General features: G+C 41.7%; 1 protein-coding gene across 1 annotated transcript in view; it reads left to right on the top strand.

Annotated features, from left to right (window-relative positions):
* The first annotated feature begins 6,322 nt into the window (after positions 1–6,322).
* The window catches only part of PIWIL4 (piwi like RNA-mediated gene silencing 4), a 38,630-nt gene continuing 21,012 nt past the window's right edge, over positions 6,323–23,940 (top strand). The window contains exons 1-8 of the mRNA XM_046637947.1: positions 6,323–6,409; positions 7,544–7,622; positions 9,338–9,463; positions 11,609–11,823; positions 16,219–16,340; positions 17,821–17,901; positions 19,635–19,832; positions 21,259–21,370. Coding sequence (XP_046493903.1) covers positions 6,323–6,409; positions 7,544–7,622; positions 9,338–9,463; positions 11,609–11,823; positions 16,219–16,340; positions 17,821–17,901; positions 19,635–19,832; positions 21,259–21,370 — 1,020 coding nt within the window. The remainder of the gene's footprint in view (positions 6,410–7,543; positions 7,623–9,337; positions 9,464–11,608; positions 11,824–16,218; positions 16,341–17,820; positions 17,902–19,634; positions 19,833–21,258; positions 21,371–23,940) is intronic.

Raw genomic sequence — 23,940 nt, forward strand, 5'->3', positions numbered from 1 at the left:
GAGAGAATATAGCTTCATTTTTTATTCCGGTAGTTTCCAAGGTAGAGCTGGAAATAAACCAAAGGCAACTCCACACAATAATGGGAGACATACTGCCTTGCAGAGAAGGAGGAGCCGCCTTGCTAATTAAGGAAATATGTCCTTTCCCAGCATGAGTTTAGGCAGTACTGTCTCCACCCATATTACACCTGTCCCTAGGAGAGGTGCATGTATTACTCTAACAGGTTCCATAATATAATAAAATAACTGAACACACCTGCAACTCACACAGAGGGGACTTCTGCAAAGGAAATCTGACCTGGACACCCACATCTACCCTTGGCTGTTGATCTTGGGCCTGGGACCCACCCTCATGCATCTTCTGCACACTTCTGTGGCCATTGGGAGTCAGGGACCACTCCTGACCTTCCTGCTGTAGCTCCTGAGTATGCTTCCACAGCAAATCACTCAATTTGGGAAATGTGTGTGGGGGTGAGAGCAGGGCTGCCTTATAAACATTAGATGCAGTAGGCACAGTGCCTAAGGCCCACAATACTTCTGGGCATGCGGGAAATGTTCTAATTTCTTTTAAAATGTGAAGAGAAATTTTGAGGTCAAAGAAAATGTTTTAATATATATTAATATATTCATCTTTATATCATCTAAGTTGTAAGATATAATTTTTAGTATTTTTTTAATTAAAGAAAGAGCCCACTCTTAGGGACAAGGAAAGTCAAAATGCCACCCTGTGGTCATTGGGGCGGGGCTTCCTGCTGGAAGTAATGGATTGTCACAGGTAAAGAGAGTGCTTGGGGGAGGAAAGTACAAACCTGACGGCCAGAGAACAACAGGAGGAACAGGGAAGAGAAGATCTCCATTGTAGCCATTTTCCTTTTGTTTTATTTTGTACATGTGTAAGTACTCTTAAATCCTTTCTGGAGCACAATGGGGTACGCATAAAGGAACAGAAATACCTGTACAGACAGAATATTCAATACTCGTAAGTTCAGGTCTCCAGAAGGAGTTAACTGACCTTTAGAGCACTCCCTATAGACCATGAGGCAGACGATGTGTTTTGGAAAGATTTCCATCACAATGGTTAAGCAGTTAACATCTAGTGCATAACGGGAATTTTTCTTTCTCCAGACATTTCAATAATGTATTTCTCATAATTTGTTTAAAAAAAAAAGAGACAGAGGGAGACTGTTCATGTTACAGATTAAAGAAAACTAAAGAGGTGTGCCAACCAAATGCAACGTATTATAAGGACCTAACTACACTCTGGACAAGAAAAAAAGTTTTAAAAGACATCTGGGGACACCGGTCAAAATCTAACTATAGACTGTAGATTAGACAATAGCATTTCATCCAAGTTAAGTTTTGTGATTGTATTGTGGTTATATAAGAGAAGGGGAAAATATTCTTGTTCTTAACAAATACACACTGAAATATTTGGAGGTCAAAGGGCATGATGTCTACAGCTTCTTTGTAAATAGGTCAGAAAAAAATATATACATATAAAGAGAAAATAATAAAGCAAATATGGCAAAATGTTAACTGATGAACCTTGGTGAAAGGTTCTTTGTGCTATTCTTGTAACTTTTCTATAAATGTGATATATTTCAAAATAAAAGGTTAAAAAATGAGACTGTTCAAAATTAATCCAGTAAATACTGTTGAAATAAAGTCCAAAGAAGACAACGCCATTGATGCAGTAATTTCACAGGTGCTCAACCACCTACACCTGTGCCTGGGGAATTAATTTTGCACTAGCAGGAACCATGGTTACTGAGCAAACAAATTAGCTGATCTGAACATGTCTGCGCTTGTAGGTTGTCTGATTTACAGGGTTTTCCTAATAAAATTCATTTAAAAAATTAAGCTACAGTCACAGGACTGAATAACTAAAAAATTGATTTTATAGCTGGCTTGAAGGATGAGTTTAGATGAATCTTTAGTTGTATTTTCCCTCATTGATAAAATTCAGATACCAATGCTTAGGCCCACAGTAGGCATGATCTATGTTTCAAATGAGTGAATACTATATTCTCTTATTGAACTATGCTGGCCTACGTTCCCTTCAAATCAGAACCTAAGACAAGGGCTTGGATGCAGTAGTTTATTTGGGGAAGTGATTACAAGGAACAGTAGAGAGGGACTGGGAAAAACGGAACAGGCAAGGATGAAGTCAACCCAAGGATGTGTCATCAAGCTGATCACCACTGTGGCATCTGACGCTTGATCTCACTAGGACCCTCTGTGAAGCCATAGAATGCATCACCAAATTGTCTGCCCAGTGGTTGCAAAAGGGATGATTTATCCATCATCTCCCATCCCACATTGGCCAACGGTTGCCCTATGAGATGTTAACTTCCTTGCACTCAGCTTTGCTCCTGCGATGGAATGGCTGAGTGGATTCTTGGGGAATCCTATGTAGTAGGGAAGCCCTGAGACAGAAGTGAGAGATGTATGGTTTACGTTGTGTGCAGCTGATCACCACAGCAACGGCTGGAGCTAAAAGGTGGTCCGAGCAAAATGTAAAGGACTTCATGACACAAGAGTCGTCCATGACTTAACAACATTGTAAGCTGGTATGTAAATGTGAAGTAATTTGACAAGAGTCTGCAAATACAAATGTGGCAAAAATTGTATTAAATCTCTTTTTGCAAAATTTGTCCATAACACGTTCTTAGGATAATAATAACTAATTATCCAATTTTTATTACATGCCAAACACTGCATTAAGCATCATCATTGTCATTATTTCATTTAGTCCTCAAAACAACCCTGGGATGTAGCTGTATCTCAATGTCTCAATCTGGGGTGATTTGCCCTCCAGGAGACATTTTTGGTTCTCACAATTAGAGGTGAGACTGGCATCCAGGGAGTAGAGGCCAGGGATACTGCTAAACATCCTACACTGCATAAGATGGCACTCTACGATAGCAAATTATCTGGCCCAAAATGTGAACAGTGCCAAGGCTGAGAAATCCTGGCATATCTTTATCCCCATTTTATAGTTGAACAAACTGAGGCTACATTTTCTGGAGTCAGAGAGCTAGTAGGTAATGGAGTGGGGATATAAAGTATGGTCTGTCTGATTCTAAAGCCCATGTAACCATGCTGTACTGCCTCCCTACACAGGGAAAATGTAAGTGCCTTTAAAACTCATATGTGGAAGGCACCATGGGACAGATTCATACGTCAGTTATTAAGTAATCTCTGTCATATCAGTATGATAGAGTTGAAAAATGCCGATAATGATTGGAAATAATTGATACTTCTGATTTTATAAGGAGTCAGTATTTGGGAAATGGAAAGGATTTAACTGTTTGAAGTCACTTATGTGCATTCTCAGCCTTTCTTGTCACTCCATAGTGCTGTCACATCAGTGCAAGTCAAATTTACCAGGAGGTGGTAAATACGGAAACATGGGATAAAGATTATTCTTATATTTAGAAATAAAGCATGGATTTTCAAAAGTAGATTCCTTGTCCAGATTCTGTTTTCCACTTGCCTTCCTTTTTGACATCACAGCTTATGATCACTCACAATTTCACACTCGTTCCTTTTCAAAGAAATGTATAATTCCTTGGAGTGGCTCCACTGAGCCAAGTCCAAGACTAGCCATCTCTGCGCAAGGCCATCATTACCTCTTGCACTTGCCAGCCCTCAGGATTAATAGTTTCCCAAGAGAACCTGATAAAAGAGTATTCTGATGGGGAGTAAAAAGAAGGCAGAGGATGGCACATTACACAGGATTTGGGCTTTTTCCTCTAGAAAGGGCTGTATCTAAAGTAAGGCAGATCACCTTATTGGAGGGAGGGGAATAGGGAATAAGTGAATACGGTGTGGGCTCAGGTAATCAGACCTGAGTTGGAATCCCAGCTCTGCCACACAAGCTGTGGTGCCTTGGGCAAGTCACTGAAGTTTCTAAGCTTCAATTTCCTCATCTATAAAATGGGGATGATAATATTTTCCACAAAGCCAGGTATACTGTAAGTCTTCAATAAACATTAGCTATCATATTTATTTAATTTTAGGGCCTCAAGTACAGAGAGTTGAATTAATCATATTCTTCAATTCACTGTACGTGATTCTCATGAATCTGCAAGTTCTATACTGCCTTATATTTTGCTTTCCCTTTCACTTCCTCCATTCCCACTCCTATTCTTCTCCCTTATATAGGTACTAATTTATTGTGTCTGTTGGGTATCCTTGGATATATATGTTTACTTGAAAAAAATTAGTCCATATCCATGTGTCCTTACAGTTTTAAAAGTTAACATATGTGATATTCTGCCATTGTATAGATCTCAATCTTTTCTAGCTTTTTGTTCATTCAACACAATGTATTCAAGACCTATTCATGCTGCTGACTGCATCTCCAGGTGGCTGTTCTTGACTGTTGGCCTAGTTTTCCACTCCATGCATCTACCGCCTTTTATCTACCCACTGCCCCTTCTGATGGGCACATAGGCTGCCACCCGAAATAACTCTGATGAACAGTCTGTACATGTGCCCTTATAACCTCAGCACAAGCTTTGTGACAGACCCACAGTAGTATTTAGTAAGGTTCTACAGATATTTACAATTAAAATAATCTTTGAAAACCAGCAATAAAAGAGGGGAGCTTCCTGAAAATGATAAAGACCATAAACCAGATAGTTACAGCAAACATCAAACAAAACGGAGACATTTCAGAAATAGTCCCCTTAAAATCAGGAAGATGACAAGAATGCCAGCTCTTACAGTACTTTCAACATTGTACAGGAAAACTTGATCAACATGATAAGAAAAAGAAAGAAGAAAGATGAGATAAAGTTGTTATTATTTGTAGATGATATGATCATTTACATGCAAACTCAAGTAAATCAAAAGACAAGCCATAAGCACTAAGGAGTTCAGTAAACTTGATAAACAACATCAACTTACAAAAATCAGTATCACATGTCTATACTTAATCATAACCAACTAGGAAATATAATGAAAGCAAGTTACAGGACACAATAGTGACAAAAACTATCAAATTTCCAGAAATTAAACAATACACAAACTTTTATAAAAAAAATTTAAATGCTGTTAAAGGACGTAAGGAGAAACTTAAATAAATGGAGAAATCTAACATTGTAAGGATGAGAGTTCTTTACAAATTAATTTATATAGTCCACACAATGCCAATTAAAAACTAAGCCAGATGTTGAAAGAGGCTTGACAAACTTATTTTATTATTTATATAGAATACAGTTTGTGAATAAATAAATCAATTGAAAAAATATCAAACAGTAAAGACTTGCTCCCCTAGATTTTAAGAATACTATGAAGAAATAATAATAAAAAGTGGTAAAGTACTGGTGCAGAGTAGATATAGATAAGTAGAATAGAAATGAAGGCACAGAGACAAATCTAGGTATACTGTGTGAGGATTTGCCGTTTGCTGGAGGTGGCTCCGCAAACCATTACATAAGGTGTACGCTGTTTACTAGATGACGTTAGGGGAAAACGGCTCACTTCATATAGAGATAAAGTTAGATCCTGCCTCACGTCATATATATACATATGATGAACCCTGAAAGATACAAAATATTTAAGGTGAACAGGAAACTTAGAAAGTTAATAAAAGAAAATGTCACATAATGTCCTTGTAAACTAAGGCAGAGAAAATTTAATTTCAAAAAGTACAAACTATAAACTTAAAAATTGGTAGATCTGACTACATCAAAACTAAAGATTTTGGTAAGAGAAAAGACTTCATAATCAAAATTAACAAGTGATAGATTGGGAGTAGATATTTGCAATGTTTTTTTTGAAAAAAAGATAAAATTTCTTCCAAATCACAAAGAAAAACATTAGAAACCCAACTATAAAAATGGCAACGGATATAAATAGAGAGTTCACTGAAGGGATAACTTCATAGCTGTCACACATATGAAGAGGTGCTTACCCACACCAGTGAGCGGAAAGGACAAACTGAGAAAAGGAACAGCGTGGTGCAACCTTACACACAGAAGATGGGGAAAACCCAGAAAGTTGGATAATGCCAAATTTCGGGGGTTGCGGTGATGGAAAGAAAAGGGAATCGAGGCCCCCGCCCCTCCTCCTCCCAAACTCTCCCCTTCCCCCCTCCGCTCCCAAACGGCCCCTTCCCCTCCCCCTCCGGAACCCCGCGGGCAGTGCGCGCCTCCTCCGCCCACGCGTGGGCCTCTAGTGCCTTTCCAGCTAAGGAGCCAGAGATCCACTTCCTCCGCTGGCTCCCGGCACAGCCTCCCATCTGGATGCCAAAGAAGAAACACCCTAATTGAGACTTTGCTGCCTTTCAAGTCACTCTGGGCTCCTCGGGAACATGAGTGGACGGGCCCGCGCGAGGGCACGAGGTATCGCCCGTGGCCCCAGTCCCGCCGAAGTGGGGCGCACCCAGGCCTCCCCGCAGGTGCGTAGACCGCTTAGCAGATATGGTCTTGCTCTCTCTTACCACTGTCTCCTTCATGGACACCGCCTTCCTCTGCGTATATCCCTTCCTCTCTGCCAGAAGTAGTGGCTTATCTTCTCTATCAAGTTTGAGCCTTCCAGGGTTTCTCACGTTTTTCTCTTAAGGTATTAATGTGGATGTTTTGATGATAAAGAGGACTGAAAATTGGAGGCAAGTGTCATTCTTTTATACTTTCTGAGTTTTAATTAGTTGGTTCGGTTTTAACTGTCCTGGCAAAAATTGCTGTGCCTTCAATAATACCCTTATATGGCATACAATCCAATATGATTCGTCTGGTCAATTCATATATAAAAATAAGCAATCTCAAACAGCTGTGGTTTAGATTCAACCACTGTTTGTTGAGCAACTACTGTGGGTAGGGCTCCTTGCCAGACTTAGGCGACTAGATTGAATTGACCAGCAGATCAAGAACTTTTGAGTGAAGTTACAACTACAGACTCTTAGTAGGCGGAGCCGTCTCTTAGACCAGAAGTACTCCTGAGTACTCTGTGGTCATTATGCCTTTACTCTCATGAAGAGGTCTTCTCTTGACTTCAACCGTTTTTTTGCAAGCCAAGATATGTTCCTTCTTGTACAAAGAGAAGTAGTTACTGTGAAAAGAGAAAATATTAATGGTTCCCTTCACCTATTTTGTGAACTAATCTTGACCAGTTTATTCAGGAGAGTAAGCTGGTGACCCAGGTCTTTGGGCTCAATTTGTTTTCATACTACAGATATGTTCATCCTGGAGACCCCGGGTCTGGGCCATGGAGGTGTGAGGTCTGGGCTCATCTGTACCGCCTGCTGAGCTCCCTGGGTGCAAGGATTTCATCTCTGCCTTTTTACACCTCCAGAGTCTAAAGCTGTATCTGGTACTAAAACCAAAATTTGATGAATGGGGAAAACTATAGCTCGTCCTTATCTTTTTTTCTAGAATGGGCCATCTCTTCTCATCATCTCTCAACTGTTTGACCTGTTAACATTAGCTCATGGTAATCTAATGACTTAGAATGTACTATGGTTCTTATTTTGTGATAACCTTTTGATTTATGACTTAATGTCTTAAATCTGACCAAAATATTTTTTCCGCTTTAGCCTACATCTGTTGATCTTAGTGACAGTGAAGCATCCTCTAGCAGTGGCTTTGTGGGAACAAGCAGGATTTCACAGACATGTAAGTGCAGTTCAGTTCCGTTCCATCTGAATGGAACCGGAGGGACTCTGCTAAGCCTACAGCAGCGGGCTGACTTCTTGAGCATTCCATTTTCCTTTTCTTGAAGGATCTGCCTGGGTTTGTTGTCTTTCTTTGGGACTCCCAAACACGGAGCCTGCCACTGAATTTCCTTCTAGTGCTTGGCAGTTAGAATCCACAGACATTAGGAAGCCAGTGTTTCTGATTCTTTCTGTTCACTGAATAATTTTGAAAGGACATTTTACAACTTTTTATGACATGTAAATGCCAATACCATTGCCTCCCAGGGGTGGTAGAAACCTGCACACCTGCTGCCACTTCTCCCTGCTTCCTGCCCCACCTGGGGTAGATGTCACCATTTGATGGTAGTTGCTTTCCCTGCAAGTCCAGATTTGGCCTGAGGATACTTGTCAACATGCTACTCCAAGTAGCCACTGTCACACAGTGTGAGTTGGTGTGTCCAATGCACGAGTTTGCTAGGGTTGTTGTGACAAAGTACCACAGACTGGGTGACTTAAACAGTAGAAATGTGTTGTCTCATAATTCTAGCACTATTGCCACCATCCCAGGGTTATTCTAACTTCTCTTTCGGAATTTCTTTTCACATTTGCTGCACATTCTTGTGACTAGCAAGTGATGGAAACCCTTCGTCCTTTCAGGGTAGATTGGATTTTCGTGTATTTTTTACAATTGTGGTAAATTGTGCATAATGTAACATTTACTGTTTTAATCATTTTTAAGTGTACAGTCCAGTGGCATGAAGGACATTTACATTGTTGTGCAACCATCACTACCATCCATTTCTAGAACAGTTTTCATTTTGCAAAACTGAAACTTTGTACTCATTAGACAATAACGCCTCATTTTCCCCTTCTCCCAACCTCTGACAATTACTATTCCATGGTAGATTGAATTTTTAGAAACCACCAAACATCTTTTGAAACCAAGTGCAGAGAATGATATAATCTAGTGAGGATAACTGAATTTCTAAAAATTAAATAAATTTTGTGATTTTCCTGGGAGACTCAGACTCCACGGAGAAGGATATGGACAGCAGTTTTGAGCAAGTAAGAGTGCCATTTGGGGTAGTTGCCTATAGTGACTATACCAAAGGTCAGAGGTCAAGTCAGAGTCCTAGAGATTTGTTGTTAGTATTAGTCATTACTTTGCAGTAATAAACCCATAATATTACAAAGGGGAATGATCTAGCATAAAAACTGATGGCAGTGTTCTGGGCGTTTCTCTTCTTGTCATTGGGAAAGGTGAGAGATTCAGCCCCAATCTGTGCAGAGGTTGGTGTGGACAATCTTAGTTCGTAGCTCTTCAGAGTTTACACAAGAGCTGAAGGAGGGAGAGCCACCTTCCATAGGTGGGTGTGGAGCAGGACATGAGGCGATAAGACTTTCTCCTTAGCCGAGGGGGGAGTCAGAACAATCCAAAATATTTTAAGAGACAGGACTAACTCAGGGTCTGTTATTTCTAACAAAACGTGCCATGCTTGCTTCACCGTTTTCAGTTTTTAGGCTGAAGACTGCTGTATAGTCATGATTGTTTTCACCAATGTAGGCCAGTTTTATGAAAAACCACAAAAATCTTGAGTTTTGCTTCTAGATGCGTTTTTGACATAGTAGCTGTAAACAAGATCACTAGAATGAAATAGGAGATATTATGGTGTTCTCTTCGTATTTTACATGAAGATAGCGTATCTTCTGGTGATGCTGGAAGTGCCTTCATGGAAAGAGGTGGGAAAATCAGACGAGACTTCATGGATTTGGCTGTCTGTACCAGAGAGAAATTGGCCCATGTGAGAGACTGCAAAACAGGTACCCAGTCTTCTTGTTACTTACTTTTTTAATGTTGCTTAAGAGTTTTGATTTCTAGATATAAAATTAAAAAGTTCGTGTATTATCTTAAAAGATATTTATTGACCATCTGCTATGTTTAAGGCATTATCTAGACACTAGTTATTTTAACCTTAATTCTCTCTTTTATTAATAGAGATAATAACATTTTCTCTAAAACTACATTTCACTTGTTAAAAACATTTTCTCTTTACACCTGGGGTAGGGGTCAAAAAAGATGCCTTGTCTAGTGCCAGCCTGGTGGCACAGCAGTTAAATTTGCATGTTCTGCTCAGGCAGCCTGGGGTTTGCGGATCCTGGGTGCGAACCTACACACAGCTTATCAAGCCATGCTGTGGCAGGCGTCCCACATATAAAATGGAGGAAGATGGGCATGGATGTTAGCTCAGGGGCAGTCTTCCTCAGCAAAAAGAGGAGGATTGGCAGCAGATGTTAGCTCAGGGCTGATCTTCCTCAAAAAAAAAAAAAAAAGTTGCTTTGTCTCTTTCCCAACCCTTTTTCTATATGGGGAATAGTAACTTCTCCGGTCTTCAGCTGTAAAAAGAAAGATGTGGCCTATTTCAGGAATTCTTTACCCGGATTCCGGGCTCGCCCTTGAAATTGCGCCCAGAATTGTAGGCATAGGCATTTTCAGGGAAGTAGGTCTTCTGTTTTCATTGGATTCTCAAAAGGCTTTGTGACTCCCTCCCAAAAGTTGAGACTTACTGATGCAGATCAGCCTTTTCAAACTTTTAAAAACCATGCAGAAAAATAAGAAATAGAAATATTGTTATCCAGCATACACACACTACACAAGTGTAATTGAAACAAAGTTTCATGAAATAATACTTGCCCTTAATCTGAGCAAGACACTCTGGTCCATTCTGTCGTGCTCCAGTCTTTTCATGAAATATGATGGTTCACCTCACTGGCTTTCATCCCTGCATTCCTGATGGGTCATGACGACAGTTTGAAAATACTGGTGTAGAAGACCTTGATGCGTATTGCCCGCTCTGACATTCTGGGATTACTTCTCTCTGTCCGTTAATATGAGCAGCTAAACTATGTTGCCATTTCCTCAGGATCTGGGAGAACAAAAGAAAGCTTTTCTTTAAAATGGCACCCTGATTCCTTGCTCCTACCGGATGTATACCAAAGATCAAAGCTGAGGAAATACTAAGGCACATGTGAGACTTTTTCTTTCTCAGCACCTCCCGGGGGCTCATGTTTCCACTTCCTCCACAAAAAAAGCATATTAGCGCCTATTTGATATAATTCTTTTCTGTAAGACAAACACTGGATGAGTCCTACAAAGAGAGGTGAGAAATACTTCCTTTGTGCCCTCTTAGATTCTGTTCTGGAGGGAGCTACGCCATCTTGAGCACTGACCAGTTCCATTGCGGCCATCTCTGAATTTGTCCTATGGACTTTGAAGAGGCGAGTAAAAATTCTGTAGGGCATGGAATTGCCAGAAGCACACATGGCCTCCATGTGCCTGCAGAAAGTAGAAGCCCCGAGACCCTGTCTGTTTTCCCACAGGAAAGATGTGTAATTTCTTCCTCTCTCCCCAGTGCTCCCCTCAGTCTCTGAGGGCCTTCTCTGTGACTTGTAGAGCAGTCTAACCACTGAACTGTTTCAGAATTGTCAAAAGTAGGGTTAAATTTTGATTATTTGGATTCCTAAGAGGTTAGGGGTTAGGATTTGTAATTCATGGTAAGAACCAGACAGTTTCTTCATCATCTGACAGCAGCATAATTTCAAAGCAGCATCTGATAATATTACTCGAGCCAATTTGAATTGCACAGAGTCAGAGCTGGAAGGCACACTTTGGAAGGAGTCCTAGGGTAGTTGAATTCAGATGCTTTTCTCACAGGGACAAGAATGTCAGTGTCTGCTCTTATGTTCTTATGGGGCCTGCTTTACATATGATTTCTTTTTAACTCCCAACAGGTGTTTATAGGACTCCATAAGGTTATCAGGCTGAAGGTTGTGTCTTGTGTCACTGAACAAGAGTCCTTGCTTTACAGCAACAACTATGCATGTGCAAATAAATTTTTTAAAAGACGTGATTAATATTGACATCGTGTGATTTTTTTTTGGCTGAAAAATGTTATTTGTCATCCTCAGGTTCCAGTGGAATACCTGTGAAGCTGGCCACAAATCTCTTTGGTTTAGATTTGCCCCAGGACTGGCAGCTGTACCAGTATCATGTGACATATATTCCAGATTTAGAATCTAGAAGGCTGAGAATTGCTCTGCTTTATAGTCATAGGGAACTTTCCAACAAAGCAAAAGCATTCGATGGTGTCATCCTTTTTCTCTCACAAAAGCTAGAAGAAAAGGTATAGTATAGTTAATTTTTTACACACATGCAGACACAGACACACATATATGCATATATTTATACTCGTCCATCTATATTTAAGAGGTTAGCTGATTTTCATGACAGTTGGAATGAGTGTTTCACTCACTCCTGCCCCCTTTCCTGTTCCCATGCCTGAGAGAAAAAAAAGACTTCCTAATTAAGACCTCATCAGTATTGATTTCTTAATTAAGAAGCTGATGGTCTGGCATTTTAAAAATAAGAGCTGTAATACAAACACTGCTTTTTCAACTATTTTTTAGGTAACGTGTCCTTGAAATAGATATCTTTTTTAAACTTTTCCCAAAATAAGCAAGACTTTAAGAAACACCATTTAGCCTGTGGCTTCAAAGCTTTAAATTTACTCTGCTTTTTTTTGCCCCTGCGCAATTGTGCCTGTGTATACAAATAACTTTCCTTCAATCACTGATTCTAAAACTGTCATTTCTTTCATGACTTGTTCTATCATATGAAATATAAGTTATTGATATCACTCTTAAGGATACGTTTTTCATGGTGTGACCATTCAATATGGCAATTTTGTGATTCATATTCTTTTATCCATTTCTTTTACACCTCCAAAATTTTCAGTCCTAAAATAAAGATATTGGTAGTGATGTTTTTATCATATGGTTTGTTCTAAAGCAGTATTAAAATTACTACAAAGCAAAAAGAACCAGTTTTTGTATGAAAAATTAACATAGGACATGGGATTAAAACTTTATGCTCTATTCCTTGGAACGCTTAATCATTTAGTTCAACATTTTGAACAGGATGGTACCAAGAGGATAAATGCAAATTTCTAGACTCCATGTAAATCTCTGTGAATTTCCTCAAGAAATGCATTTCTGAGCACTTGTGGGGTTTTATCCTTTACCCTCAGATTTATAGGAGCTACTTGAGTGATTATTTCATCTGGATATGGAACTTTAAAATTATACTACAGGACTAAATTTAAAGGCGTGGAAAATCTGGATCTGAAATTTAAGAACATTTTTATTCATCATCATAAGTCCTTATTGATCCCTCAATATTTTGTCTTATGACCAGATGTCGATAACATGCTAGTATGGCCTCTTGTGCTTAAATGATATATTTCAAGTTGTTGTTGTCAACAAGAGGATGTAAGATCCTCTTGTTCTTGTAGATACATCTGTAGTAAGTTTGGAAATTTAGATATATTGAAATTCTTATATACTTCCCTTGAATGACCCAGCTTGCTTCAAGGTCCTTGCTTTGTACCTAACCAAAGTGGAGAATTTTTACTCTACAGATGCCAGGAATAAGTTAATATTACTCACTTCTCATTCAAAATGAGCATGTGGTATGTACCACACACCTTCTTATTGTTGGGGATGGAATCTAATGAGGAGGTAGGTGAGTAAAATAGATGGTAAAGACATGGTGTGACAAATCAGGCCCGTTGATTTTATTTCCCAGACACAGATCATGATACTAGGTCTAGATGGAAGAGTGTTGTCTTACTCCTTATCAACATATGAATGACCTGTCACCCAGTGACAGTGAAAAAGAAATGGTAAAAAGAAATAGTGTCCCAATGAAGATATGCTGTTCTCACCGTTTTATTCTGGTCTTAATATTGACTCAGGCTTAATCTTGCACACACTCTCCATCCCCTACACACTTCATAAGATGCTTATCTAAGCTGAAAGAGCTCCTCCACTAATTCATTCCTTGCACTCCCGAATAGTGCCGTTCTAGGAGTCCTGTTCTGCTCCCTCCTAGCCTTCCTCTGTCTTTCAGACACCATCTGTGAATCTGTGGCCAGCACCTGGGTTGTTGTCACTGGTCAAATCTATTTGCCACTCTCTTGCATTCCTTCTACACTTACAGAGCCTACTGTGTACCTGGCAGGCTGCTGCCACTATGGCGGAAGCAAGGTTCTTGTTGTCAGAAAAATTTCAGTTTAGTACTGAAGTTGTGCAGTGAAAGGTAGAGTGAAGTAAGTGCCATAACAATACTTAGTTTCATTATGCTAATATTCACTGAGCGCTTACTAGGTGTTAGGTGCTGTGCTGGTTGTCCTCTGGATAAGCCCCAGCACCTCTCTCTTGGGATGAGCAGATCTGTACTTTATGTCCCACCTGCCACCACTGCTACTGGTATCCTACCAGATTACACTTCTTGAGCATTTGTCTTGCCAGGTTCTTCATATGCGTCATCTTGTTTAATCCTCTCATCACTCCAGAGAGTTTAAGTATCTTACCCAAAGTCTTCATACAGAGCTTGATGAAAAGAAAGCTCATTCCCAGCAGGATGCTTCAGTGGGAGTGAGAATTCATTTCTTGGGTAGGATTTGGATCAATGAAGGAGTGGCGATGGGGTCAGGGGGAGATGCCTAGACAGAAGGACTGGAAGGGGCAAAGGCACAATGGTAGAGAGTAAGCGGTTGTTTTAGAAATTTCTGATCGTTCCAGTTTAGCCAGGAAGAAATGGAAGTTGTGGCTCCAAAAGTAAGAGAACTTTAAATGTCCTACTGAGGAATAGGGCCTGTCCTCCATGGACCACTGAAGCCTCTGAGAGAGAATTTCCATGGGAGCTGGCTTAATTACAGTTACTCTGATCACATCCTGTTGAATGTTTGACAGGAGAAAGTGGGAAGATTAGTAAAGTGCCAGTGGAATAATCTGGGCAGGATGTCAAAAGGGGTTGAACGAAGTGCTGCTATGCATGGGGATGAGATCCATGAATTACATCATTTACTCTTCACTACCCTGGACTCACTCCCACTTTAGAGATGAGGAAAGGTCTTAAAGAGTTGAAGTAACTTGCTCTATATCACACAGGCTGCCGGAGGCAGGGGACCAGGGTCTGGCCAATTCCAAATCACATGCTCTTGAGCTTTGTGGTAAACAATGGTATTGGAACAGCTGAAATAGATTATTAGAGACATTGCGAGTATAGAAGTGCTAAGATTTGTCAACCAATTAGATAGCGGAAGGAGAAGTGAATGCTTGCTCCGAGGCTAGCAGCCCGGGGACTGGAGGGTGTGGGATCCAATAGCAGACACAGGAAGCAAGGAGGGGTTGGTGTTTGGTAGGGGAGGTGCAGGGGGCGCTGATGAGTTTGCTCTTAGATGCCCGTTGGGAACGCGGTTCCTGCATAGAGGTCTGAGCCTGGACCATCGCTGCCACCTTTCCCCAACCACTCATGCCAGCATCGTTTGTTGTTTTAAGCCTTTATCCTGAAATCCCTGCAGCGGTCTGAGCGCTCTTCATCTCTCCTGCCTGCTAGACTTCTCCCAGATGTCGATGAGCTCTTCTGTAGCTCTCCATCTCTGATTTCTGTACAGTTTTATCTGAAGGAAGAAATCACCTAGATGAAATATTTCATCCCCTGTGAAAGGACTCATTTCCCTTTGTTTCCATGCCATGAGGCATTCCTGCCCTACATTCTTGGCTCAGCTGTAGTTAAAGCCACACTTTAACTATAGAAAGTAGGGGTAAAATACCTAAGTGCTTACTAATGAACTGACCTCTGCTAATTTCTTACCCTTCTAAAAAATCCTTGCTCATTGATTTTTATGGGTTGATTTGTTCTTTCTTTTGTTCCAAAACCCTGCACTGAGCCCTTTCTGGTCTAAGAATGTAGTTACATTTAGTTAGGTAGGTGGTATAGAGACCTATTTCTGCATTCACTATATTGTTAGAACATTGTTCCAGATTATAAGAACCTTAGGGATTTCTCTCGACCTTTCAAAAATTTATAAAATCAGATTTCCTATCTGTTTAAACTTCTACCATTTTCTCCTCTCTCTCCCCACATTTACTTTCCTTCTTGTCTGTCCCCTCTCCTTTGCTTTCTTTCTCTCTTCTTCTCAGCTCTTCTGTTTTATAATAAACCTTTGAGAGGCTGTACTCTGAAATCCATGAACCTGGGATGGGCAGGACAGTCCACTAATAGTCTTCTGGGCTTCCATGAACTGCCTGAAAATGGGTACAGTATGTACATTATTACACTATACGCACATGTGAAATTTTCTTGGGAGAATGCCTATAACTTGCATCAGCCTCTAAAAGTAATTTGTCTCCCATCCTCACCCCCCTTCCCCAAAAAATCAAGAAGCACTGCTCCGGAATTCTCTTTGGATTGAATCTTTGAATCCTGAGTCCGATTTTGATTCTCCTTTAGGAAGTTAGAGAGTAGAGAGATGTGTTGCTTTTCTAGGATTAGCAAGATACAGAGGAAAAAAAACCTTCCAAACATAATGTGTTGATTAGATTATTACTCACATACTAACACCTGCAGTTTTGTTTTTGTTAATGTGTATTAAATTGTGATTGCTTTATCGTATCTACATTCTGCACACTTGGGGCTAATCTGTAGAGTGCATATTAAGTACTTCTTTTCCCAGGTCACAGAATTGTCAAGTGAAACTCGAAGAGGTGAGACTGTAAAGATGACTATCACTCTGACGAGGGAGCTCCCAGCAAGTTCTCCCGTGTGTATCCAGGTCTTCAATATCATCTTCAAAAAGTAAGATGCCTTAAATGTGAATTTAATTTAAGCTAATGATGCCTTTCAGCATAGAGGCTGGGTATTAAAATGATCAACCATTTTGTAGGCAATGTACCAGCAACAATGTCGTCTTTAGGGCAATTTTCCATGTACTTTCACGTACTTGTGCAATAATGTGCACCACAGTCCATCACAGCCTCTGACTGGCACCAGTCGTTATTATCCAGCATCATTTGAGTTGAGACAAAAAGTTAAAGGGTTGCAATGTCTCAGTGGTAGCATGGGGGGTGCCTTTTTTCTTCTCTTCTTTTTCTGTACCTCCTCCAACCATCCACTCCCAGACTTAACAGTTGAGTATGTCAGGGTTAGTAAACGGAAGGGGGCTTGGGTGGAAATCGATAAAGTACAGATTCCCTAGCCCCTCGCCAGACCCAGTAAACAGAATTTCGTGGGTGGGGCCTGAAAATCTGTTTTTAGCAAGCTTCCCAGGTGACAGGTGGGTCCAGGAAAGCTCGAGTACCACTGTGTTCCATGTTCCTGGTGTGGCTCGGTAAGATAATCTGGTAAAAAATCTGAGATTCGGGCCCTTCGCTCAACGGTGGCCTCTGGAGAGGGTGAGGACGGGAGAGTTTTGGGTTTTGCTGAGTAGGGCACATAGTGGAACTTCCCCCGCACAGACACATTATTTCCTAATTCTAGTCAGACATGTCTTGCTGAGTCTTTAGATTTTTATCTCGGCCTCAGCTCAGTGCTGCAGACGCTTACCGAAGCCAGTCTTGCACGTGCCCTTCCGCGAGGGGACTATTTTAAGTCAGCTAACGTTTGGAAGGCGCTCTTCAGTTACAAAGCCCTTCAACTTGTGTTTGATTGTACTTGATCCTCACTCAAGCATTGTGAGGCAGGTACTATTAAAATCCTCATTTTACAGGAGGCTGAGGCTCAGTGACATTTGGTAGCCAGAATCAGGCAGTTGGAATCCCTATTTTCTTTCTCAGAATTCATGTTTCTCCCATGCACTGGGCAGCCTCACATCAGTGATGCGTTAGCTTCCGAAGGTGACCAGGTTAGCTGCTCAGGAGGCAGCCGTGTCATTTGGTAGCACCCAGGGAACTTGAGTAGCATCACTAGAAACAGCTTTCTGACCTCAAAATAGGAAGAGGCCAGAAGAGCCTTCAATCATGGCTTGCTTCTCCCCATCCACACTAACCAGAATGTTCAAACCACTGTCATAATTGGTAAGTGACCACATATTCGTCTTTGTGGTTAAACCCTGACAGATAAAAATAATTCCACTGGTATCATTCTCAAATATGAGAAAGTGATAGCTCTTATATATACAGTCACATGTATATTTAGTATCTAAACCTCCAGTGCTGTAAGAATGAAAGTTCTATACTTTCTGCATATTGTTATCATTATGTTCAGCATGGGTACACACTTAGAATTACACTGTCATTGACCAATGTTTGCCAAAGATTAAAAAAATGTATACTTGCAGGATCTTGAAAAAGTTGTCCATGTACCAGATTGGACGGAATTTCTATAAACCTTCTGAGCCAGTGGAGATTCCCCAGCACAGGTAGATTTATTTATGTTTTCTGTTACTCTGAAATTGTTATAATGTGAGCAACGTAATTTACGATGCAATATTATGCCATTATGCTTCCTATGAGAGACTCCATGGTATGAAAAATAATGCATTTTTAAAATTTTCAAGTTTTTTAATAGAATGGCGAATGTCACCATGAACCTGGCAGCCTGTTTTCTGATATTAGTGTGCTGGATCATTATCATAAATCGTAGAAGGAATTCAGACACTGAGTTTCCTGTGTATGACAAGTAATGATGGAAGCAGAATACACATAGTGGGGGCTCTGTTTTCTTACTGACAGGAACTTAGCACAGCAGGGCATTGACATGAAATTATTGGGTATGCGGGGGTCAGACGAGCCAACTAAACTACCCTAGTCAAGGATAGAGAATTGGGGGCATTTTCACCCTAAAGTGGGAAGAAGATGCTTCAGGGAGAGTGGGCAGCTATGTCTTGAACTGGTTGTCACTCAGCTCTCCAAAATATGTCGCCAAGCTAAAGACAGAGAGGCAACCAGTAACCCAAAGACAGATACATAAACAGAGGGAGAAGTGCATAAAAGATAGAAAATGGAGCAGGGTGTTTGGCCTTCTGCCAGGTGGAGGAAAAATGGTGAGGTTTCTGTAAGTTAATTAAGTGTGTCAGAGTGGTGTATATAAAGCATCAGATTCATCACTGTCACTTTTCTCTCCATTTGGATTAGAAATTCTCGTAGGGCCGTGGTTGTGCTGAACTGGAGTTGGGGTGCAGTGCATATGCTTGTCCTGAAGGCTGGCTTAGAATCACGGTGACTGGAGTCCACAAAGTATAAACTGAAGTGATTTTTAAAAAATATTTGTTTAGGGGCCAGCCTGGTGGCACAGCGGTGAAGTCTGCACGTTCCACTTTGGCGGCCCTGGGTTCACCAGTTCAGATCCTGGGTGCGGACCAACGCACTGCTTGTCAAGCCATGCTGAGGTGGTGTCCCACATATAAAGCAGAGGAAGATGGGCACGGATGTTAGCTCAGGACCAGTCTTCCTCAAAAAAAAAAATTTTTGTTTATTTTCTCATGCTATTTCCATAATTTTTTCTTAGTCAAGACTTCAGTCTCTGACATTCATAAACGTGGAAAGGAACTGTAGCCTCTGCTGTCTGTGCCTGATATCCCTTACATTGTTTCTTAATAGACTCATTATTAAGTCTGTCCACTGTCCTCACCATTGAATCAGTGTGCTTTTCCGGACCTACTTGTTTTCATGCTGGGACTGTTCTCTCCACAAACATGTTGATCCTACAGCTGTGATTCTCAGCTAGGGGCAGTTTTGCCCCCCAGGGGACATTTGGCAGTGTCTGTAGAGGTTTTGGTTGTCACAGCTTGGGGGCTGCTACTGGCATCTAGTGGGTAGAGGCCAGGGATGCTGCTGGCATCCTGCAATGTACAGGGCAGCCCCCAACAAAGACTTTTCCGGTCCCAAATGTCAGTTGTGCAAGGACTGAGAAACCCTGCTCTAGAGGAAGATACTTTATTCTAAATATATGTTGAAAGACAGCTGGAAATAACTGAAGTTTTTAGTCAGCAACTGGAGGAAGTCAGACTAAAGAAAAAATTATTTCTTAAAAATCTAGAGAATTGGAATGTAAAATCATCACTTAAAAATGTGTATCATTTTTCTCTGATAACATTTAAAATATTTATTCGTCAGTTTTTATTCACTTTTCAGTATTTATTTGTTTTTTAAGGTTGTCCCTTTGGCCGGGGTTCGCCGTTTCTGTATCACACTTCGAAAGCAGCCTCCTGTTTAGTGCTGATGTGAGTTACAAAGTCCTCCGGCACGAGACTGTTCTGGAATTCATGGCTGGTCTCTGCCACAGGACTGGCGTGTCTTGCTTTACCCAGACGTGCGAAAGACAGCTGATTGGGCTCATCGTCCTTACCAGGTAAAAGCGTGCATTTAAATAAACTTTTCTGCAGAGAATGAATTATTGGTGATACTGGGGACAGGAATCAGCATCAGGGTCTTGGCCTGATCAGTTCACTCACCTGTCAGTAGACCCAGCCATTCGCCATTGCCTAGAGTTCAGACTTCCTCAAGTGGCGTTCTGGACTGGCCGCAATCTGACGTGGTCCTGCATTATCTGTTACTATATGCCGCCAGCCCCGCCCAGCTCCACCCGATAGTCTGCACTTTGCTGCTTCAGTGCCTCTGCGTGGATTCCCCACCCCTAATTCTGTCTTTTAAATTTCTATTTCCACCGAGCCTAGCTCAAGTGTTACTGCTCTTCTGAAGCTTCCACCTGTCCAACCAGCTAGAGTGATTCGGTTCCCTCCCCTGTGCTGCTCCCATAGCACATTGCTTATAGCCGCCTCTTTACAGCTATTTTATTTCATTTTATAGCATTATCAGCAGCACATTAGGCCCATTTCTCGTGCTCTCTATAAGGTTATAAGGTCTTTAAGGCTGAGACCTTTCAAGCCTCTGGGATTGTCTCTATCTAATTTGCCCTCAGTGCACATTGAACTGCATTAAACGTGGGCGGGATTGGTGATTCCCTGAGTACTGGAAAACGCACTGTAGACTGCTGCTGATCCGTGCATGCTTCTTCTGGAGGACCTGCTGACCTTCTTGTAGTCTGGCTTGGAATTTCCACTGCAAGTTGCTTTTTGGGGTTGAATAGGCAGAGAGGTGGGACTGGTTGGATTCCACACTACCTGGGATGAGAAGGCCGCTCCCTTATCCTCCTGTCATGATCAGGACTATTTCAAAGTCACCTTACAATGTACCAAGAGCCCTGGAGAAACCTGATGAGGAGGTTTCTGTCCCCAGGCTGGGGCAGCGTGAGAGGATATTCCAGGCTACACGGCGCTGAAGGGGGCAAGGAGCTTAGAAGGGTCTTAGCCGGCCTGCTTTGCAGTTTTGCTGAGGACAGGCCTGGACGGGAGACGAAGCAGGGTACCAGAACTGCATCGTTGGTCAGCCTTCTTTCGGTGCTTTTTATCAGAAAAACGATCTGGGAGTTCAGAACATCTGTCTGACAGCAGAAGCGGATGGAAAGTTGGGCCCTTGAACATTTGAGAATGATTTACCTAAAGTTAGTGTGTCTATCAGAGAGGAAAATGGAAAGTCTAATGACTTTCCCACTGGTTTTGTTGGAATACTGAGGTCTTCCTGTTTACTGAAGAGTTCATTAATGCTCTTCTCAGATAAGAGCTGATCATTTTTTAAAAAGTGACTATTTTTGGTTACTGTCTTTCATAATTTCTGAAATTCTGGAGTCTAATGCCTTGAATTAAAAGTATAGTGAAATAGTCACTTATCTTGTATGATTTGGAAAAAAAAATTTTAAGATTTCTTGCATTTGCCAGATACAATAACAAAACCTATCGCATTGATGACATCGACTGGTCTGTGAAGCCCACACACACCTTTCAGAGGCGGGATGGCACTGAGGTCACCTACGTGGATTACTACAAGCAGGTAGACTTTCTTCCTTCATCCTCATCTCCCTTTCTCTTAGCTCAGAGAAGTCTTCCTATTCCTTTCCAGGTCCAGCAAGTCCTCCAAACCGTCAGACTGAGTGTGCTTCCTCTGACAGCCTCTGACTTGTTCCGTCCTCTCCATCTCCACTGTCCCTGGCTTGGCTCAGACCCTGATCCTGTTTCCTGCTGTCCTTCTTCCTGTAGTCTGAGTAAGCTCCCTTAAAAGCACATCTGATAATACCACTTACCTGCTTAAAACATTTCCATGGCTCCCTATTGCCTTAGAAGTCAGATCTAAGCTCCTGGGCAGAATTTCCAAGACCTTTTATGATCTGGCTGCTCCTTGCCTCTTGAGCCTCATCTCTTACCACTCCTGTTTCCTTTGTATGTTCTGCTCTCGGACTTTGTGGCCCCTTGAGTCAGTTAGTCCCCTGTGCATTTTCACGCGTGTTGCTTTCTCTTCCTGGTCAGCGCTTCACAGCCAGCGAATCACTAAATACCCTTCAAAACACAGCTCAGCCGTCAGCTCTTCGGGGACCCCCACCACGCTCTGCCCAGGGCTCCCTTCCCTGAGCTTAGCTGCATCACATTATCACCGGAACGACGCAAATGGTCTGACTCCATTCCTGAACTTTGAACTCCTTATTTCTGTGTATCCAGGGCTAGCCTAGAGCTTGTACATAGTAGATACTGAAGCATTTATTGATGGAATTTCCTGCTGCCTCTGGGAGCTTGATTCACAGTTATCACCATTACCCTGCCCCCTTCCATCTTCACTTCCTTTCAGAGTCTCCTTTAATGTACAATGATACTCCAGTCTCCAAAGCTCATAGATGGTTTAAGAGACAAACACAAAGCAAAAACCCTTCCTTGACCTTTCCACAACTTTAAGAGAAGCTATTTCCTTTTTCTCCTTAGTAGCTCATTTCTTTAGAAGGTCATCTACCCTGGCTCCAAGCACTTCTTCAATTTTCCCTTTCTGAAGCCTCAGCAGTCTGCTGTCCAGTTCTCCTGCTATGGAGATAGCTGTCTAAAGGTCAGATCCAGCTACATCTTTTTCTAAGGGGCTTTCAGTGGCATTTGACACTAGTGACCACTCCCACCTGGCTGAGCTGCCCTCTTCTGTGTCCCTGGTGGTTCGCCACTACATTTCCGGTTGTTCTTTCTCAGCTCTTTTGATGTTTTCCCCCTTCCTTTCCTCCAAATGTTAAATGCTGTTATTTACCATGGTTCCCTCATATAGGATCTTTTCTTCAAATTTTGAGATGGTTCAAATATAGTATTTTTGCCTTGGCCTCATTCCCAAATTACACACTCATCTCCATTTTCAGAACACATTTGCATGAATATCCTGCAGCCATGTCAAACTAACCTAATTTATACTGACTTCATTGTCTTTCCCACTCCCGGTTCTCCTTGGGAGTTCTGCCTCTCAGGAAATCATTTTGCTTCCTGCCTCCTCTTCACCGTCAGTCCCTCATTCAGTTGTCACCAAGATGAGTTCCGCCTCCTTTATCTGTGGATTCTCCCTGGAACCCATCCCCCTCCCCAGCCCTGTTCACTGCGTTAATGCAGAACCTCCCATGGATTCCTGTCCTGTGGATTTCCTCGAGGATTTATGTCTGCCGGGCCCCAGCTCTCTCCTTGCTTTGATCCTTCATCCTCACTGCCACCAGAGAGATCTTTCTGAAATTCTGCCCAGAAATGTGGTTAGAACATAAGTTCTGGATAAGAAGATCCTGGCCCTAGCTGTGTGACCTTGGACAAATCATGAAACCTGGAATGTTGTCTGTGGTGGGGGGTCATCTGTCTGCCTTCATGGTGCAGTGTAAGCATTGAATGAGATAACAGTGCACACAGAGCTTTTAGCCCAGTGCCTGCACGTTGTGAGCACTGGGTAAACAGTGGAGACCCTGCCCCTCGTCCCAGCCTCCCTTTCTTCATCTCTAGTGTCACACAGTTTGACCCCTGTCTCACCTTTAAGCCTCGTCTCCTGGGGCATTCCCACCATGCACCGCATGCTGCTCTCATGTGGTCCGCTTGGTGTCTGTCACTACATAATGTTCCTCAGCCTTTGCTCATGTTCACTAGACATCTGTGCAAAACCCCACGGTGCCTGTCACCTTCTCCACCAGGTAAAATCCCAGCTTCAAGGTCAAATGTCACCTCATGTGCGAAGTCCTCTCTGACTTTGCTTCCTGTCATGCTCACAGAAGAACCAGCTGTTCTCTTCTCTAAGCACTTGCACCACACATCACGTTGCTTCTAGAACACATCTTCCTCGTAGAATAGGGATGGTAGTTGGCTAACCCTTGATGCACGGTGCCTAGCAAAGCATCTTGTGCATAAAATGTGCTCCGTAAGTGTTTGTTTATTAAACCCAAAGTTTGTTAAATATTCGAGTTTCTTTCCCGCGTGGTTACATTTGTTTTTACTTGAACAGATGTATTTTAGGACCTGTGACAATCTGAAAAGGGAATCGTGGTAAAATCCCACTCACTTTCTTTGTAATCAGTTGTGGTTTGCTGCATATATATTGTAATTAGGGAGAAAAAGAAACAAAATTCT

This window comes from Equus quagga, chromosome 14, assembly GCF_021613505.1.
Source record: "Equus quagga isolate Etosha38 chromosome 14, UCLA_HA_Equagga_1.0, whole genome shotgun sequence".
Taxonomy (NCBI): domain Eukaryota; kingdom Metazoa; phylum Chordata; class Mammalia; order Perissodactyla; family Equidae; genus Equus; species Equus quagga.